Here is a 15,115-nt window from a genome sequence, read left to right on the forward strand (position 1 = left end):
ATTAGAATGCAAAAATATCAAGGAACAATTCATCTACCTGGGCACCACCATATTGGCCAACGGAGACCTCAAGAAGGAAGTGACATCAATGGTAGAAAAGGCGTCCATAGCATTTACTGAACTTATCAGTATATGGAAATTAAAGATGTAGCACCAGAACAAAATGGAAAATTTTTCATTCAAATGTAATCTGTGCTAACATACGAGAATTGGAGATGTTATACTGAAAAGTAGATGCTTTTGAAAATAGATCTGGGCATTGGTTGGAAAGACTTCATTACCAATGAAGAGATCTAAGAAATCACCAATCAGTGGCTTGTTTCCACCCTCAGAAGAAAGTACTAGAAATTTTGGGGGCATGCACTCCAGATGCCATCACACAGACTCCCACATGAAGCTGTCAAGTGGAAACCAACTAGTGTCGGGAAACGAGGGCACCCAAAAGAAGTCTGAAGAGGAATCTTTAGTAGGGAGGGCAGAACAGTCAGTCTCCATACCATAGAGCAGATGGATGCAGTGGCAAATGACAGCGGAATGGAAGAGACTAGTTTGCCTCCATGTGCCAACGTTGGTCTGGAAAGGATGTAACATAAATATATGCACTTCAGTGCTGCCAGAATTGGGTCACGTCTATAGATAATTCTGAAAGTTAATGCGTACTCCGGAGAAGCCATAGAGTAGGATTGATGGCTTTGATTTAAGAACCTTTGTTGGAAATTGTACTTGACAGTGTCCCAACAGGAATTTAAATGTAGCTAAATTTTAAAATGTACTCCTGTGAAATGAGTAAGGCTCCTTTTTTGTATTCAAGGAAAACAGATAAGTGTGATATAGAAAATAGAATATGCCATTTTAAATTTAAAAATTCTAGATATTAAGATGTGGTCATGGGACTTTCAACTCTTCTGTGATTATGGATGGTCTGGCTTTATATTCTCGGACCAGACCCAAATTTAGACAAAGGAAATTGGAGTATTTTCTTATCTTCCTCCCCCTGCACTCTTTGTGAAAGACCTGCCTGCTTGTAATCCACTTATTCCAGAGCAGCCCAGTCTTTCTTTCAGTCAGCATTCCCTGCAACCTGAAATTACATCTCCTCTGTCAGTTGTTCTCATCCCAAAGTCCTGATGAGTCTGCAGACATGGTTCACCCTACATCCTTTGTGTTCCCTTCCCACTTCACTTTCTCCTGATGCAAGCATTCAGGTGTTTACCAAAGCAGTCAGTCTCTATTATTGTAATTACACATGTGTAGTACCTGAGTGTTAATTGTGTACATAAGAGAGCTTTGGAAAGTTATCCTATAGAAATGTGGCCAGAAGACTGTGCAGGCAGGAGATAGGAGGTGTACTCACTAGGAATGTCTGCTTCCAGCTATTAAACTTACCTTTAAAAAGTTAACAATATAGTTAACATTAAGTGTATACCATTGGTGTTTGTTCAGCAAGATACTAAACATCATGCCTGGAAGGAAAGCTTGGGTTGGGCAAGTCTGGAAGAAATTGCTAAGGGCTTGTCCACTAGTATACTAGTGCGAAGATTCCTATGCATATAACTTATTCCCCTAAATGAATAACCTCAGCCATACTAGAGGCTGTACAGATTTAACTTTTTTTCTTAAAAACAATCACCCCTAACCAAAATGGTTACATTGGTACAAAAATTGTATATAGATCATGGTTTAGTCTGTTCCTCAGAGCTTTGAGTAACTTATTGGAACTAGTTTCTGACACTTGTGTATTGTAAGCTACTGTATCTGCGCTTTTATTTAGTTCAGGAATTTGGTTTTCCTGAAAGAGTTGATGACCTCACCAGTCGGTAAAAAGCAGCAAATCCCTCCACTACTCCCTTTCAGTGCTTCTTTTGCCGTCAACTAAGGAAAAACACAATCCTGAATGTTAAGTCTTTGCAGATATGGTAAATGGAGGAGCTATTTTTTCAATTGTTTAAAAATCCATATGTGTATTGTAGTATGTGTACACATTACTGATGTAGAGGCTTAAATAGATTTGCAAAAACTTTTCCAAATCATCTTTACTGAAAAAGCTTTCTCATGTGTAATATAGCACACTTAAGGGTTTGAACAAGAACAGATATGCAACTTGATCGCAGAGCATCACAAAAAAGGCTTTTGGATATTTATTTTATTTATTTATATAGATAAATAATATCCAATAGACACCTGTAGAAGGTTCTAGGTGGCTAACGTAATTAATACTACAATAAAATCCCAACACTGTTAAAATAATCAGTTCAAACAGGATCTCAGCCAGCCGATTACTTACAAAAACCCCCCCCAATCTCCTTTCTTCTCTTTACCATTCTGGGAAGACTACCCTCCACCATATCCAAAACCCCTGTCAAATGGATGTCTTTTGCAGCATGTCTGGAAGGTCACTCAATTAGTTTATTGGGGAAGGACGGGCAAAATGGGAATCCAGAGAAAGTTCCATAGTCACAAAGACTTCAGAGAGGACACCCTGCCAGCAGGTCTCCCCCTCCCACTCCGCTACCCAAACCTTTTTATATAGCAAAGGGGAATCTACTCAGTGGGCCTTTCCAACAGGAGATGTACTCATTCACTCCCACTCTTTCTTACTCAGTTCTTTCCCCACTGCCCCTTTCTCTTGTACTTCCCTGTCCTTTCCCCTCATGCTGCCCCATTTACCTGACCACAATACTTACACTGGTGCCAGGTGTGGACTGGGGATGTGAGAACAAATCATCTCACCACTCTTAGGACTGTGGGAGGATAGGGGGTACCATTGGGATAGCGACTTTTTCCCCCAAAGAAATAATCTGGAGCAATTGCCAACCCTGCCCCCTCCCCCAAAGTATTCTTTACCCTGTCCTCTATAGGCCTCTCTGATTTTTATTTTTCTTCCACATATCTTGTTTCAGACCTTCCCCTATTTCTCTGTTCTCACTTCTCTATGGTTTGTGCTTGTCCTTTGGGGTTTTTTGGTCACTCTCCCCTTCTCTCCTCACCTTCTCTGTCCCTTCCTTTCTACTTTCCTCATCCTTCTACTTGAGCTTTTAAACTCTCCCTTGGTCTCCAGTCCTTCCCCAGTTCTGTCATCCTCTTTTTGGGGCCCAGAGTGGCCTAAAGTGCCCCTTCCAGGCCAGGGGCCTTAGAGTAGCTTTTGTGGGATGAAATGTCCCTGGAGCAGCCCAAATAGCTGCTCAGAACATGGCACCTGCTTTCTGCTGCTTTTCACCTTGCCACTAGAAGTTGGGTTAATTTTTTAGAGACCCCCCCCACCCCCCAAAAAAAAAATCTTTGGAGGGAGTATAAACTCCAAGCACCCCAGTTAAATGTGATAAAGATGCGGTCAGTTCTGGAGGTGTAGGAGGAGTGGCAGTTTGGGAAGCCTGGTTGGAAGTTCTCTGCCTGCCTAGATTCAGGCAAAGCAGGGAACTTAAAAGTTTTCATAAGTATCTGCTTCATGCTCCATGCTCTGACACTGCATCAGGGAGAGCAAATGGAGCCAAGATCAAAGTTGCCACTCTGCACGCTGGAAAGGAGTGCTGTGTAAGATCAGCCAGATATCAGTGTGTGCAGTCAGAGGTGTGAACTTGGGCCAGGACTGATGTGGGGCTTTATATGTGATCAGTGAACCAATCTAGTTTGAAATTTGAAAAAGAACAGCAAAAATTTGCCAGTTTTCAGTCATTCTAATAATTTGTGTGAAATTACTTTTTGAAAATTGTTTAAAAACTCAGAGCCCATTTTCATCTAGACCCAACTACAATCTCATGAAAGCTTTCTTGAAAGGCAGTGATTCTTGAGAGGCTGTGTCCTTTTCTTGGCTATGGCACTTACCTGCTGTGTGACCTTGAGCGAGTCACTTCCTCTCCCAGAACCTCCATTTCTCCATCTCTAAAATGGGACTAGTGATCCTTGCAGCCCTTTGTTAAAGCATATCTAGCCCATGGGACTGTCCTGCCTGGCCCCTGAGCTCCTGGCCGGGGACACTAGCCCCCGGCCCCTCCCCTTCTCTCTTCGTCTCTCACACCCCCCTCCCCCCTCCCCGCAGCATCAGCTCTCTGCCCCGCCAGTGTTCTGGTCAGCTGCTCCTACTGGGCAGCATGGCTGCGAGTTCCTGCTGCTTTGAGCGGCATGGTAAGGGGGCAGGGAGCAGGGTGTGTGTGTGCAGAAATTGGATAAGGGGCAGCTGATCCCAGGGGTCAGTCAGGGGACAGGGGGCAGAGGTTGCGGGGGGGGGGGGCGGTCAGGGGACTGTGTGGAGGTTGGATAGGTGTGAGAGTCCTGCGGGGCCTGTCAGGGGGCAGAGGTGTGGATAGGGGTCGGGACAGTCAGGGAGCTTGGGGGGTTGGATAGGGGGTGGGGTCCGGGGGGGGCGGTTAGGGATGGGAGCGTCCCAGGGGTGGTGGGGGGGTTGGTCAGGGGACAAGGAACGGGGGTGGGAGGGTTTGGATGGGTCAGAGGTTCTGATGGGGGCAGGAAATGGGAGGGGGCAGATAGGGGGCAGGGTCCAGGCAGTTTGTGGAGGCACAGCCTTCCCTACCTGGCCCTCCATACAGTTTCGCAACCCCGATGTGGCCCTCAGGCCAAAAAGTTTGCCCGCCCCTGGTTTATAGTGTTAAGTACTTTTTTGCTTTTTATATGTAAATTTATTTAAGCCTGATTTTTAAATCACTGTAAACTAGCTGAACAGGCTTAGAGATTATCATAGTTTTAAGAAAGAAGAGGTCATCAGATCAACCTTGTCTTACCTCTTGTGCATATGCCACCCAGCACTGGTACTTAACACTAAATCCAACAACTGAAACTGGATCAAAGTTTGACAGCCCAACAGAGGCTAGACTTTTTAAGTGCCACAGCCAGAGAATAGGAGGAACTGAGATGCAAGAGTGCCTGAGGTCCCGCAGACAAATGATTAAATGAGATTTGGGAAGATAATCCTGTCAAGTGACCTGCACCCACACAGTGCAGAGGAAGGTGAAAAAACCCAAGGTCTCTGCCAGTCAGACCGGGGAGGAAATTCCTTCCTGACCCCACATATGGTGATCTGTTGGACCTTGAGCATGTGAGCAAGAACCGGCCAGCCAAGCACCTGTGAAACAGGATACTTGGTGCCACATCCAAGCCCTGGCCTACCATTGAATTCTGTTGTGTTAATTTAGCAAAGTTTTATGAGGGCAGCAGTACTAAAATCAAGCTAAATATACCACTATCCTTTACGTACACATAAAAATCCTTTTTCAGATCATTCATGTTTTACTTTCCTTCTATAAGAATATACTTCTGGGGGAATTCTGCATCACTGTGTAATGCAGAATTTGGGCAGAATTAATGGTCCCTGCAGAATTCTATTTTTCCTTTCCAAGAAAGCAGCATTTGTCTTCAAAGTAAAGTTTCAAAGCTGTATTAAGTCACTGTTCAGTTGTAAACTTTTGAAAGAACAACCGTAACGTTTTGCTCAGGGTTTCGAACATTTCAGAGTTACGAACCTCCATTCCCAAGGTGTTTGTAACTCTTGGGTTTTACTGTAGTTCATTGTGCTATTGAAATAAATCTTGAATCATATAGTGATAGTTGAAAATTTTCTCGTTATCAGGGCATAGCAACGAGACTAGCACTAAGGCAACAGAAGGATGAAGATAATTAGTTGAGTAGCACAGCTAGGAAGGATTCATGTTGCCTGGTGTCATTACTAATTAATTTTAGGGAAAACGTAGGGCATTTTATTACAGGTTAATTTCCTAATATATTTATACTTAGCATACTGGCTAAGCACATATTTATTTCATTGGTATTACCATATAGGAAAGCTCTGATTACTTAATCATATACGCAGTCTATCAACTCTAATTTTGGGGGTTTCTTGGAGTAGGGGTGTTTGTTTTTAAGATTTTGTTGTGGTTTAGTTATGGATGACACTAGAGGTAGCTAAAAGATGGCAAAATAAAACACCAGTTCAGTAAAACCCTATGCAATGAAAAGGAGAAAGGTATCTGTAGCAAGATGGTAGTAAATTGGCAGCACTTTTTATTGCCAAGTAGGCATGGGGCACTAGCCTTTTATTTCTGCAGATCTGAGGCCTGGTCTAAAAATTAGATAGACCTAGCTACATTACTTAGGAATGAAAAATTCTGTGCCTTGTGCAACATAGTTAGGTTGACCTAACCTAGTGTAGATTCAACTAGGTCAACTGAAAAAGGCATCTCGGAGAGGAAGATTAACTACGTTGGCAGCATAACCCCTTCTATTGTTGTGCTGCTATAATATAGACTTGCCCTGAGTGAAAATTTGTTCTGTTCACAAATGAAAGCACATTTACTCTTATCCTAAATTCTATTTGAGTACATCACATAATTGCCAAATAGTTTGGTGCAATTAAGAGGGGTCCAGGTATTTTCAATGAAAGGCTAAAAATTAAATCTAAAAAGCTCTGTTCATGTGTTTTTTCTAATTATTCATCTTAAAACTAGGTGAAGTATTTAAATAATGGACTTCAGTACTAAACAAAAATGTACAGTTTACACAGATTAATCTCTTCTATACATTATATGTAGGTGTAGCAGAATCCAGCCATATGTAATTCATACAGCTGTTTCCACGTAAATCCACATGGATTAGGTACATTGTGTGGGTTTTAGCACAGGAATTCCTTTGGAGCGATCTTTCTCATTTCCCTCTTTTATTCCTCCATTAACCAATGTTTCTCAGTCTGAATATATGACATCTATGCTCTGGGATGTACCCTGAGGCCTCTTTACTTCCAAGTGGAGTTAAGGTGTTGGGTTTGACTCGTAATGCCTTAAAATGGCTTGGGTCCTCTCCTCTTGCAACATCACTTCTTTCTTCCAACTACGGTGCTACTGTTGATCAGCTGAGGCCCTGAAGGTGGAGATTCCTTGGCATAAAGGATGAGAAGCGGCCAACAAGGGATTGTGTGATTCATTGGACTTTTACCTGGATTTTTCCACCTGGGTTTGACAGATTCATATTTCAAAATTATGGCCATTACATATTAGTATTTTACAAATTTTAGACAAACTTAAAAAAAAAGTCAGGTTTTTTCCTATTCCTGATCGACAGTGGCACTGAAAATGAAGCTCTTGCAACATAAGGGATGCTGCAAAATATCTCTCCTTCCTCTACCTTGCCAGAAGCTGGGAATGGGCGACAGGTGATCATGTGGTGATTACCTGTTTTGTTCATTCCCTCTGGGGCACATGGCACTGGCCACTGTTGCAAGACAGGATACTGGGCTAGATGGACCTTTGGTCTGACCCAGCAGGGCCGCTGTTATGTTCTTATGAAATAGCCTAAATTTTGGTGATTCTCAGGGTGCTCTGCAAGGCCTGTTCACCCAGGCTATGGGTGAGAGGGACATACTAGAAACTGCTTGTGTGTGTGTCTGTGTGTACAGCGGTTAAGAGGGGACATTGTTAGGCTTGTTATTTCATTTGTTATATCTGTACATGCTTGATCCTATTTTTGTTTTCAGTTCTGTAAACCCTTGGATTTTTTTAAAGTTCCTTATTTTGGATTATGCTTTGAAGATCAGGAGTTCTTTCAGTTTCATTTTAGAACAGTTAGTTTGGGGGAGTTCCCCCTTTTGTTGTTTTTATATGGATTTTTAACAACTCAAAATACTTCATATGATACAAAAAAGGTATAATTTCTGCATCCCAAGAATAACCAATATTTCCTAATTTTCTGAGGGATATATAAGTTTAGTGTTCTGATTTTTTCTGAAGAGATTGCAGTCAATAAAGTTTTAAGTAAGCTTAACTGCTTCTCAGTTTCAGATTGTATTGTATAATGTATGCCTCCTTGTCTGTTCCAGTTTATTGAGAGAACATTCAATTGATGGCACTGGCTGGGCTCCAACTAGAACATTAAAGGTACCATTTCTTTTTAGCTATAAAAATCTGTTTTGATGTAGTTATCTTCTGAACAGTTCATGTTTATAAAATATATGCTTTGCCAAGTTAGGGTAACAGTATTGCTGTTTCTATAAAAGTTTAATATTTTTGTCTTCAGAAGAACCTTAGTGCCTCATTTATTAAAACGTGAAGATCTTTTTTTTAGTACTTAGCACTGTTTTTTTTCTCTGCCTTGTAATCAAAATATTAATTTTAACTTTATTTGTTAAAACCCATTTGCATAGCTGTACAGACAAATGTGGGGGGAGGGATAGCTCAGTGGTTTGAGCATTGGCCTGCTAAACCCAGGGTTGTGAGTTCAATCCTTGAGGGGGCCATTTGGGATCTGGGGCAAAGATTGGGGATTGGTCCTGCTTTGAGCAGGGGGTTGGACTAGATGACCTCCTGAGGTCCCTTCCAACCCTGATATTCTGTGATTCTATGGATATAAAATAAAAACCAATGCTTTGGCAAACCAAAAAGCTAGTCATGATATTCTGTCTATGTTGTCTTGTAAACTGACTCTCTGCTACTAATGAAGAAACGTCATCCCATGTGATTTAATGTTAAGCTCTTTTAGTGAGTTCTCTATACTCTTGAACTTATATTTATAGGGCAACATTTTACCTGCTGAAAGACTGGTTAATAGTAAGGGTTGATCCTGCAAAACCCTATTCATGTGAATAGTCCTGTTGACTTCAGTGAAATTTATTAGAGTATAAGCTTTCGTGGGCTACAGCCCACTTCATCGGATCCATAGGATGGAACATATATATATGTTGGAAGTTACCAGACAATACGTACAGATAAGTTGGAAGTTACCATACAAACTGAGATGCTAATTAGTTAAGATGAGCTATTATCAGCAGGAGAAAAAAACTTTTGTAGTGATAATCAAGATGGCCCATTTAGACAGTTGACAAGGTGTGAGAATACTTAAGGAAATAGATTTAATATGTGTAATGACCCAGCCACAACCAGTCTCTATTCAAACCCAAGTTAATGGTATCTAGTTTGCATACTAATTCAAGCTCAGCAGTTTCTCGCTGGAGTCTGTTTTTGAAGCTTTTCTGTTGCAAAACTGCCACCCTTAAAGCTTTTACTGAGTGGCCAGAGAGGTTGAAGTGTTCTCCTGCTGGTTTTTGAATGTTATGATTCCTGATGTCAGATTTGTGTCCATTTATTCTTTTGCATAGAGACTGTCCGTTTTGGCCAATGTACATGGCAGAGGGGCATTGCTGGCACATGATGACATATATCAAATTCGTAGATGTGTAGGTGAATGAGCCCCTGATGGCGTGGCTTCTGTGATTAGGTCCTATGATGGTGTCACTTGAATAAATATGTGGACAGAGTTGGCATCGGGCTTTGTTGCAAGGATAGGTTCCTGGGTTAGTGTTTTTATTGTGTGGTATGTGGTTGCTGGTGAGTATTTGCTTCAGGTTGGGGGGCTGTCTGTAAGCAAGGACTGGTCTGTCTCCCAAGATCTGTGAGAGTGATGGGTCATCCTTCAGGATAGGTTGTAACTCTTTGATGATGCGCTGGAGAGGTTTTAGTTGGTGCTGAAGGTGACAGCTAGTGGCGTTCTGTTATTTCCTTTGTTGGGCCTGTCCTGTAGTAGGTGACTTCTGGGTACTCTTCTGGCTCTGTCAATCTGTTTTTTCACTTCAGCAGGTGGGTATTGTAGTTTTAAGAATGCTTGATAGAGATCTTGTAGGTGTTTGTCTCTGTCTCAGGGGTTGGAGCAAATGTGGTTGTATCTTAGAGCTTGGTTGTAGACAATGGATCATGTGGTGTGTCCTGGATGGAAGCTGGAGGCATGTAAGTAAGTATAGCAGTCAGTAGGTTTCCGGTTCAGGGTGGTGGTGATGTGACCTGAATGGGAGCATAGTAAATTCATTCTTCTCTTTAATACACAAATGGCTTTAAAAAGTAAGTGCTGAGGCTGAAATAGCCTCTTTGGTAATGGCAAATGCTTGTAGCTTGTTTCTGGATATGAAGTGTGACTACATAAAAATCCAGTGATTGATTAATCCTTTCCCTTCTAATTATTTGTGGTCCATCCAGTGAGCCCATTCTTTTGCAAATTTAGTATACCCAAAATGAGTACATTGTTTGAAATACAAATATTTTAATTTGTATATCAAAGGAGGAAAAATGTTCTGTGTAAGGAGTCCTGGCCATAGATTTCTGTGTGGCCAAGGATAAGTCCCTTAAACTCTCGAGCTGAGTTTCTGCATCTGTAAAACCAATATTATGCCTCATTGCCACCCTCATGGATTTTGTGGCTACGTTTTTCAGTGTTTGTAGAAGAGATCCTTGGATGGATCTACATAAGCTCGAATACATGGAAGTGTATGTTTAATATATATATATGTGTGTGTGTATAAATTGTGTTAGTATTATTCAAACACACAGAATGGTTATTGCATATGTAATATATATATACTAGGTATGTAGTATAAACTGAAAAAATGAGTGTAGTTGTGAGCTGTATGTAAAATTATAGTCATGTGATGATAAATTTAATTTATGTCACCAGAATAGAAAGTGTACAGTGCTCACTTCATATTATTTTTGATTCCAAATATTTGCACTGTAAAATGATAAACAAAAGAGGACGCATGGTTAAAGCATGAAGGGACATATGAATCTTTAGTACATCTGGCACATAAATATCTTGCGATGTCAGCTACAACAGTTCCATGCGCACGCCTGTTCTCACTTTTCAGGTGACGTTGTAAACAAGAAGCGGTCAGCAGCATCTCTTGCAAATGTAGACAAACTTGTTTGTCTGAGCACAAAGTAGGACTGAGTGGACTTGTAGGCTCTAAAGTTTTATATTTTTATTAATGCAGTTATTTTTGTACATAATTTTACATTTGTAATTTCACCTTTCATGATAAAGAGATCGCACTACAGTACTTCTGTTAGGTGAATTGAAAAATACTATTTTTGTATTTTACAGTGCAAATATTTGTAATAAAAAATATAAAGTGAGCACTGTACATTTTCTATTGTGTAGTAATTGAAATCAATATATTTTGAAAATGTAGAAAACATCCAAAAATGTTTAAATAAATGGTATTCTATTATTAACAGCATAATTAATTGCCATTTTTTTTTAATCGCTTGACAGCCCTAATGTGGTGTCATCCTCTGAGTTGATTAACGAGGTTGGAACCTCTAGATCCATCGCACAGACCTCTGCCAGTTAAGATAAAGGAATAAGGTTTTCACCATCTATAGGGACCAGAACTGAAAGGCCATGATACACACACTAGGCCAGTGCTTTTCACAGATATTAGTTGAGAATAGAGGAATGATAGATTCAGGAAGCTTGGATTCCATTCCAGACTTCAGAGAAGAGTGTGCTTTAGTGGGCATAGCCCTTTCTTCCCTGTCCTCTCCAACCTGTCCCTGTCTCAGTTCTGTCTCTTCTCCTGCCCTGGCTTCTTATCCCTGCCTGTGTAATTCCGGTTTCCCCTCCCACTTCTCATTCTAGTCCCAGTCTTCTTGCCCAGCCTTCAGGGTTTCCTGTTTGAGTTCCAATACACGCTTCCCTCCCCATCTTCCATTCTCTCTCCATCCCCACACCCAGTCTGTCTCCTTTCCTGGCCAAGCCTAGTGCTCTGCTCCTGATTTCTCATCCGATCTCAGTGCCTCTCCACCACCACACACACACACAGCCAGTTAGCTCCTAGTTTTCTCACTGGTTCCCAGTCTCCTTGCCCTGCCAGTCCCAGCCTTCCCTTCTGTTCTCTCCAACTTCCAGTCTCTCCTGTCCCAATCTTACCAGACTCCTTGTTCCAGTCTACTCCCCTCCTTCCCCAGTCTGGCATTTTTCGGTTCTGCATTCAAATCCAACAGCTGCTGCTTCCACTCTGCCTAAGTGCCAGCGGAGATGAAGGGTATAATTGGAAACTTGCGAGAGGGGCCCCCTGATCTCAGTTACAGCGCCTGGCCCCAGCCCCAGCCCCGAGCAGCAATTACAGGAAAGTCTGGCTTTGCCTCCTTAGTCTGGGGCTGGAGTATGCTCAGTCACTCTGTGGGGATGGTACATGCACAGTCTGGTCAGCACTAGAAGCTGTGGGAAGCTTGAGCATGATAAGTGAGGAAGGAATCAGGGATTTTTGCTGTTAAACATCGAAGTCTACTGAGCATGTGTGAGTTGTGATTTCTTTTTCAAAAGCTTAAACTTAGCCAAATTTGGGTGGATTTTCACAGGAATGACAAAGCGCACTTCCCTAATATACAGGCCACTCCCTGCCAAATGTCAAGGCCCTAGTGCAAAGCACAGGGTCACTAGACCATTTCAAAGAAAATGTCTCATGATTTTTATTTTTTTTTTACATGGACAAAACAAGATATTTTCCACTAAATCTCATTCTTGGAAACAGTTGAAGTATTTTTGGCTAAAATTGTATGGATTTAAAATAATATATATATGGAGACAGACATCAATATGGAAAATTTCAATCCGAATGTTCAGTTTGGCAAAGTTATAAGCAACTGAAAACAGTATATTGTAATGGGAAGTGCAGGGCAACCTTAATAATAGGTGGTGCTACAAGCCCTGCCAATATATCACAGAAGAATCTTTGTTACTGTCACAGAAAGGAAGTAAATGTGTACGCTGGTGGTGATCTGCCCAGCCAGCATGTGGGAGTCTTCAGAGCGATCAATAGCAAGCAGTGAACTTAATCATAGAATCAGTGTTGGAAGGGACCTCAGGAGGTCATCTAGTCCAGCCCCCTGCTCAAAGCAGGACCAATCCCCAACTAAATCATCCCAGCCAGAGCTTTATTAAGCCAGGCCTTAAAACCTCTAAGGATGGAGGTTTTCCACCACCTCCCAAAGGTAACCCATTCCAGTGCTTCACCACCCTCCTAGTGACATAGTTTTTCCTAATATCCAACCTAAACCTCCCCCACTGCAACTTGAGACCATTACTCCTTGTTCTGTCATGTGCTACCACTGAGAACAGTCTAGACCCATCCTCTTTGGAACCCCCTTTCAGGTAGTTGAAAGCAGCTATCAAATCCCACCTCGTTCTTCTTTTCCGCAGACTAAACAATCCCAGTTCCCTCAGTGTCTCCTCATAAGTCATGTGTTCCAGTCTCCTAATCATTTTTGTTACCCTCTGCTGGACGTTTTCCAATTTTTCCACATCCTCCTTCTAGTGTGGGGCCCAAAACAGGACACAGTACTCCAGATGAGGACTCATCAATGTCGAATAGAGGGTCGAACTTACTGCTGAGTCATCTCTCACATCTAAGGATTGAGATATGCAACAATGAGAGCCTAATTTTTTAATTTACTTGCAAATTTTTGATTGCTTAGCACATCAGATAATTCTTCCTTCTCTGTTTGCGGAGGTGTGTTTTCAGTTGCTCCAGCAGCTGACCTGAAAGTTCAGGTTTCAAAAGAAGGGGAGTTCAGTGGACTGGGTCTGATGTCACTGCTTGCGATTGACAACTTTGATGACAGCCTTGAGAGGGCAGGGCTGAATAATATCCACATGTTCATAGTTCCTGACATGTTGTTTGAGAGATTAAAATTGCTGGTAAATAGGATGGAGAGGGAAATGATATTCTGCCCCCTTCTTCAAGGATTTTTTTTCTTAGTTGGTTCTCCTCCTTACTCTCATTTCTCCCAGAGAGAGGTCATTGCATCTCTTTCTCTAGAGTGTGTGTGTGTGTGGGGGGGAGGGAATGGGATGGAGGGGCGGTATTATGTGTCATCACATGGGGCCTGTTGGCACCCACGCCACCAGTAATTCCCCTATCTTATTGGGTTGAGTGCGTTCCTGGTACTTGCAGGTAGAGCAAATAAAACGCAGGTCAGTAAGTTTAGTATGTGCAGCAGTGAGGAAGATTCTTATAGGAGAGAGCTGTTTTTGTATGTCCAAATATAGTAGCTAAACTCTATAGCTATTAGCATGGGTTTTATGATTCCATGACAGTAACGTTCATATTTTTAAAATATATAGGAATAGGTAGCCTTAATGTTTAGAAGAGAAGTGTAAAACTCCTAAGTATAAAATTCATGCTTGAAATTATCTGTAATTTATCATTTTGTGAAAGCAACAGCTTGAGGCAGGATAACAGAGTAGTTAAACATATTATCTTTTCTGGTATGTGTGACGCCGCCCAGGCTGCAGTCTGGACTGTAGAACCACTGTGACCCCTTTAACTCTCCTGCCCAGGCTCTTCTCCTACACTGATATGCTAGTGAACAGCAAGCTACTTCAGGCTCTGTTCTCTCAGCCAGCAGCATGCAGAGGCACACCCAGCAACATACATGAAGCCTTTCTTAGCCACTCATGAACTGTATATCGGGAGATGACCTCGAATTCCCCTATCCCCAGCCTTGCACCCCAGAAATGTGGTCTTACGCTGCTCAAGACCCCCTGATCAGAGTAAGCTCACTAATTAGTTTGTCATATCATCAATGGGTACGAATATGCACCAACCTTTGTAACCCGAGTAGACTTCAAATACTTCTATTTATCCATAAAACAATAGCTTTATACCTCAGTATCCTGTCATCTACAATATATGCTGCCTGGTGTAATTCTGTGCAATATTTTGCATCACTAATTTTAATAAAAATATTTTCATTTGCATTGGATAAATTTATAAATATGAATTGAATTGCCCAATGATTTAAACAAAATGTTTACTATTTTAAGTCCTTATTGATGGTACTAGTAGAATGACATCTATAAGATTCCTGCAATTGTTTTTAAACCAGATTTCACCCATTGTCTTCTATACCAATATAGCCTTGATTATATTTACATTAGATTCTTATTTAAAATCACCTTTCTGTTCCGTTTACTAGATATGGCTACGTTTCATAAATTGGTTCCAGAGATGAACAATTAGACGTAACAAATCTGATTTAAAGTAGACTAAAAAAAACCAAGTGCCAACTCAACCAGTAAACAATACCTTAAAAAAGCCAGGCTGTCATGTGGACTCTTTTTAGTAAAGATAAATGCAGTACAGTTTCATGGTTTCATTTTTATATATTTGTCAGGATTATATTTTGCTCTGTTGTATCCTAGAGTACAGCAGAGGATGATTCTGTTTGCAGCAGAGCACCAGAGCAGCAAAACTTTCATATAGTTGTGAAAACTATATGAGCGCCTTCAAAGTGCCACCCAAGCCAGGCTGCCTGAGCCCCAGGGTAGCAGCGGCAGGGCTCCGGCA

General features: G+C 41.5%; 1 protein-coding gene across 2 annotated transcripts in view; it reads left to right on the top strand.

Moving 5' to 3' along the window:
* Positions 1-15,115, top strand: part of UBE2F (ubiquitin conjugating enzyme E2 F (putative)) — a 127,979-nt gene that overhangs the window by 55,644 nt on the left and 57,220 nt on the right. For both annotated transcript variants that reach the window (XM_077829590.1, XM_077829591.1), the window contains one exon: positions 7,820-7,877. In XM_077829590.1, coding sequence (XP_077685716.1) covers positions 7,820-7,877 — 58 coding nt within the window. The remainder of the gene's footprint in view (positions 1-7,819; positions 7,878-15,115) is intronic.

This window comes from Eretmochelys imbricata, chromosome 11 (genome assembly GCF_965152235.1).
Source record: "Eretmochelys imbricata isolate rEreImb1 chromosome 11, rEreImb1.hap1, whole genome shotgun sequence".
NCBI classification, from domain to species: Eukaryota; Metazoa; Chordata; order Testudines; family Cheloniidae; genus Eretmochelys; species Eretmochelys imbricata.